At 44.3% G+C, this 5729-nt stretch overlaps 1 protein-coding gene across 1 annotated transcript; it reads left to right on the top strand.

The window, feature by feature from the left end:
* The first annotated feature begins 698 nt into the window (after positions 1–698).
* On the top strand, positions 699–1268 carry LOC138869536 (uncharacterized). The gene has a single exon (XM_070147161.1). It carries the CDS (start codon positions 699–701, stop codon positions 1266–1268), a length of 570 nt encoding a protein of 189 aa, XP_070003262.1.
* The last annotated feature ends 4461 nt before the right edge of the window (positions 1269–5729 follow it).

Raw genomic sequence — 5729 nt, 5'->3', positions numbered from 1 at the left:
TGGAAAAGTTTAGGCCTTATCTCATGGGTGCCAAGGTGATAGTTCATACTGACCATGCAGCACTCCGCTACTTGATGACAAAGAAGGATTCCAAGGCTAGGTTGATGAGATGGGTTCTATTGCTTCAAGAGTTTGACCTTGAGATTGTTGATCGAAAAGGAAGTGAAAACCAAGTGGCGGACCACTTGCCCCACTTGGAGGAGGAGGGTAGGCCCCGTGATGACCTCGAAATTAATGATTCATTCCCTGATGAGCAACTCCTCTCTGTATCTGTGAATAGCATACCTTGGTTCGCGGATGTTGCCAACTTTCTTATGACCGGCATTGTTCTGTGTGAGCTCTCTTCTAACCAAAGGAAGAAGCTTAAACGGGATAGCTTGGACTACTACTGGGATGAGCCTTATTTGTTCAAAATTTGTACTGATGGTGTGATCCGGAGAGGTGTTCCGAAAGAGGAGCAAATGAGTATTCTTGATGCTTGTCATTCTTCTCCCTACGGTGGTCATCATGGTGGGGCTAGAACGGCTTCAAAGATGCTTAGCTGTGGATTTTATTGGCCTACATTGTACAAGGATGAGGGTGAGCTTGTGAAGAGATGTGATGTGTGTCAGAGAGCTGGTGGAATTTCAAAGAAGGATGAAATGCCTCTCACCACTATTCTTGAGGTTGACAAATTTGACGCGTAGGCCATTGACTTCATGGGACCTTTTGTGAGTTCATGTGGTAAATTGTACATTCTGGTGGCTGTTGATTATGTTTCCAAGTGGGTTGAGGCTGTGGCTTTACCCAACAACGAGGCCTGGAGTGTGGTGGCTTTTCTCAAGAAGAATATCTTTACTCATTTTGGCACTCCTAGAGCAATCATCAGTGATGGGGGTTCTCATTTCTGCAATAAAGCATTTGACACTTTACTTGCAAGGTATGGTGTCAATCACAAGGTTTCAACCCCTTACCATCCTCAGGCTAGTGGGCAAGTTGATTTCTCTAACAGGGAGATTAAGAGCATATTGTCAAAGACTCTCAATGCAAATAGGACTGATTGGTCAAAGAAACTGGATGATGCTTTATGGGCTTATAGGACTGCTTACAAAACTCCAATTGGTATGTCTCCGTACCGGTTGGTGTTTGGGAAAGTGTGCCATCTTCCAGTTGAGTTAGAGCACAAGGCGATGTGGGCTTTGAAGAAGTTAAATCTTAAATGGGATGTTGCAGCAAATCTCCGGGTAGAGCAACTCAATGAGCTTGATGAGTTCTGGTTTCATGCCTAGTCCAGCTCGTCCTTTTATAAGGACAAGATGAACTACTTACATGACAAGTATGCTCGTAGCAAGGAATTCAAGGAAGGTTACTTGGTTCTCTTATTTAACTCCCGGTTAAGACTGTTCCCGGGAAATCTCAACTCAAAATGGAGTGGACCTTTCGAGGTGGTGCTTGTAACTTCGTTTGGTGCTCTTGATTTGAAAAACAAAAATGGTGAAATCTTTAGAGTTAATGGGCACATATTGAAGCACTATCTTGGCAAGTTTGATGACAGCCACGTGGTGGCAATGATCCATCTCAAATGATTGATGGTAACCTGCGTCGTGCCGTGATATTAAATCAGGCGCTTCTTGGGAGGCAACCCATGTGTTTTTCTTCTTTTTCATTTTCTTCTTAGTGTAGGATTTGTTTGAACTAACTGGTTGTGAGATGTGTGTAGGAATGTTTGATGCAGTGCAGGACTAAACTGGAAAAATTCTGCAACAGTCTGAAGTTGGACCGCTGACAGCGCTCCATTTTTCGCGGTCAACAGTGGGCAGTTCGCGGAGGCGTAATTTGATGGCGGCCGCGGGATTGTAAAGTCCAAAATGAGACTTCTCTGAAGTTTTCATCCGCGTCCGCGGCATATTTTTTGTGGTCAGCGGTGCCTTGCCGCGACCGCGTGCCTTTTTCCGCTCTCAGCGGCAGTCTCAATAAAGCAGCCCTTCTGTTCGTCAAAAGCGCGGACCGCGGTGATTTTCCGCGGCCGCGCCAGGTGAGCGTTGTGGGTCCCAGGGTACCTTCTATAAATAGAAGGTCATGAGACCTTTTACCCTTTTCGCTCTCTCCACTCTCAAGCAAACAATTTCATTGTTCATTTGAGCCCTAATCTGCACAAACACAACTAAAGTCTATTTTTCATCACTCATTACACAACTGGTAATTTCACTCCTTCATTATTCTTTAATTTTGTACTTGTTTTTCTTTTAATTGTTAGTTTTTACTTCTTCTTCTTCTTTTCTTTTAATTTTGACCTAGGGTCATTAGTGTTAATTAAATTAGGTTTAAATAGTTAGGGTTGTGACTTAATAGCTAGTTGGGGTTAATAGTATAGATAATAACTGCTAAATGCATGAAGAATTGAAACCCTAGGATTGCTCAGTCGATTTTGAATTCCGCGGTCAGCGTTCATGAGATAAAATCTGAGTTTGGAAGTCTTGATGACCGTAGTCAGTGGTGACAAATTTCGCTGACAGCGGCCCAACCTCTGCGGTCGCGCTGAAGTTCTTGCGGTTAGCGGTGCGCATGTTCAGAGAAGTAAATGATATGGGTTCGCGGCAGCGGTTATTATTCTGCGGACAACGAAGCAATCTCCGCGGCCGCACCCAATTTTCCGCGCTTAATGGGACCATAGAATCAGAGGGTGGGTAGTCTGATCCCCATAACTTCGCGGCTGCACTGCATTTTCCGCAGTCAACGATGCTCATTCTGCGGCCGCGCTTCTTTATCCGCTGTCAGCGGTCTGCAACTTTTTCAAGCACTGTCAATTGTTCATTAGTTTTTCTTTACTGATTTTTCTAGCACCAGCACTAACAATCTTCCATTGATTATGTATGTAGACAATGGCTAAAACAAAAGGTGGCAATGACAAATAAAAAGGGAAAGTAAAGTCCTCCTAGGGTATAAGGGACGAGGACAAATAAAGTTACCCCTAGCAGTGCGGCAATCTATTGGGAAGATGTGGAAAGATATCAAAGTTGTAAACAGAGCTGCATCCCACTCCGAGGGGAGTGAGTATGTTCCCTCCCGGGAGGCCTCAGAGAGTGACTCTTTGCCCACACATGTACCAGACTTCCCAGAGAGATTTTGACTGAGAGATACACCCCAAGCTTCTCCTACTTCTCCTGCTTCTTCTGAGTTGTCTGATGGCTCAGCGGAGAGTAGTGAGTCTTCAGCACCAGCCTCTCCTACTCCCCCCCCCCACACACACACACACAGTCTGAAGCCCATTGATGTAGATGCTGAGATACCGGATGAGAGGAGAGGGGGTGATACCCAGACTGGAGGTTTGGAAAGGACAAGAAAATTGGAGGTGTAGCAGCAGAGATTTGTTAGTGAGCAGGCAGATCACAAATTGAGGGAGTGGTGGCCTCCAAGGTCACTCATACATGAGTGGCAGTTTATAGAGCAGGATCTTTTGCCCCACAACCCTAATATGAAGCAACACTTTAATGAAAGAGTGGGGTGGGAATACTTCACAAGCAGAGTGTTGGATGCTAATGAGCACCTAGTCAAGGAATTTTATGCCAATGTCGCCCACATCAAAAAGGGCACATTTGTGACTAAGGTGTGGAACCTGAAGATCAAGTTTGACGAAAAGACTCTGAACGATTATATTGGTTTCAATGATGAAGATGAGTCACTGTACTTAGAGGAGGTGGCAATGGATGAGGCAGCCCTCACGTGGTTGGCATCACTACTTGATCTCCTGAATACTACTCCATCTTGGTTGGCAACGGGGGTCCCTATTTACAGGAACACCCTAAACTTCGAGGTAAAAGGTTGGGAGACTTTTGTGTGTAGCAGATTAGACCCCACTACTCACGACAGTGACATGCCGGTTTCCCGGGTGATTATAGTGGCGGCTATCATGGCGGGGTTCCCGATCAATGTCTGGAATATCATGTCTAGGGTGATCACCAGAGTGGTCAACGAGGGTGATAGATCCTACCCCTTTTCGAACTTCCTCACCATGTACTTGGAGGATCAGGAGGTCGAGAAAAGGAATTTCAATATTAAGGTGAAACCCAAGAAGCCCTTCTCATGGTACAGCTTTCAGGGTCCAGGCAACCCCAAATCCAATGGCAAAGCGATTGCTTCTATTGGCCAGTCTAAAGAGCCAGCAGTGGTGGTCACTATTTCTGAGCCTTCCACTACCATACCAGATCTTTCCTCAGGACCATCTACTTTTGTGCCTTCCTCAGTGCCGTCCTCATCAGCATACCCTTTGACTGCACAAGTGCACATAGGCTGAACCAGACTCTCTCCAGCATCAACAACTAGATGCAGGCAACAACTTCTAAGCTGTATGTCCTATCCAGTTCAGTGGTAGCCTAGTCAATTCCCGCACAGCCCCAGGTGCCAGCTTCAGTGGAGGATTCTCTCAAGGAGCTTCTGGGAAACCATAAGAAGCTTTTGGACAACCAAAAGCTTATCATGGATGCTCTGGCAGAACAAGGTAAAGCAATTAAGGAGCTGAGCAAGTAGACGAAGAAGCTGAAAAAGACTAGAGCATCAAAGGAGTCTGTGAAGCTGTTGAGAGGAGAGGTGGAGAAAAGGAAGTCAGTTGGCGACCTACCATTGGAGCTATTATTACAGGACCAGATTCCAACAGCTCAAACAGAGCAGGTACCAGAGCAGGAAGCTGGGGGAGAGCCTAGGAGAAAACGACTGATTCCTCAGACTGATGACTTGGAGATTCAGTTGGAGGACCCCGAGGGAGGTGCTTCAGGCCAACCACAGGACCCCAAGGAGGGTGATCCAGGGACCCGGCCACAGGACCCCATGCAGACAGAGGACCCATAGGGAGTTTTCTTTACTCTCTAACCCCTTCCTTGATCTTATTTTTTTTGTATTAGCATTAAGGACAACGCTAGTTCTTATTTGGCAAGGTGGTCCTACTTTGATTTATGATACTTATTTTTCTCTTATTGTTATTTTTCACTTTTGGTATGTATATAACTTTAACATTTAGTTCACTTTTCATTATTTTTCAATCTCATTTGTATATAAAGTTACTTTCTCATGTATATATCCATTCCCCATTATGTATATTCGTGTAAATCCCCTATTGTACATATTCAGTTTACTTTCCGTATTTTACTTCATAACTTCTTTTGCAATTTTTCTTAATAGCATAGCTTCTTATTTCATTTAGTAGCTTCTTATTTTTACAAGTTGTCATAATCAATAAGCCTTTGGTTTTCTTAATGCCATGGTTCTTTCCAAAGGTGGAGTTTGTGTGAACCGGGTGGCTCTTCCCGATGATGGATGGTATGACAAACTTCTTAAGGGTTTGAGTCTGTTTTCTTTTCGTTTTTTTGTAAATAGTAGCTAGTGAAAAATAGTGCCTCAAGCAAAATTTCACTTGGACCTAACATATTTACCTTTGACCTTATGGTTAAAAACAAATTGGTGTGTATAGGATGGTGATAGTTGTGACCTTGAGACACTTGTGTTGACTAAACAATCATCGAGTGGTTTCTCAGAACCATTTGTGTTGCTCAAATCTTAGCTAAGATTGTTGTGGGCCCTCGACTCTGTCTCTTTAGCAATCCTATAGCTTGTGTGGTGAGGTTTTAATTTGCAAGTCCAAGTCCCGTGCCAATAAGTCTAGAACTTGCCCTGAATGTTATCTAGGCGAAATCCTAAGTGTAGCTCGACTTGAGAAGTGATTATAGGCTCTCCTTGATCCAAATTGAGACTTGAAA

This window comes from Nicotiana sylvestris, chromosome 5 (assembly GCF_000393655.2).
Source record: "Nicotiana sylvestris chromosome 5, ASM39365v2, whole genome shotgun sequence".
Taxonomy (NCBI): domain Eukaryota; kingdom Viridiplantae; phylum Streptophyta; class Magnoliopsida; order Solanales; family Solanaceae; genus Nicotiana; species Nicotiana sylvestris.
The sequence above is the reverse complement of the archived record's forward strand: the minus strand, read 5'-3'. Positions and strand labels throughout refer to the sequence as shown.

Coding starts and splice junctions, on each gene's coding strand:
- LOC138869536 (XM_070147161.1), top strand. CDS start 699: ATGGGACCTTTTGTGAGTTCATGTGGTAAATTGTACATTCTGGTGGCT.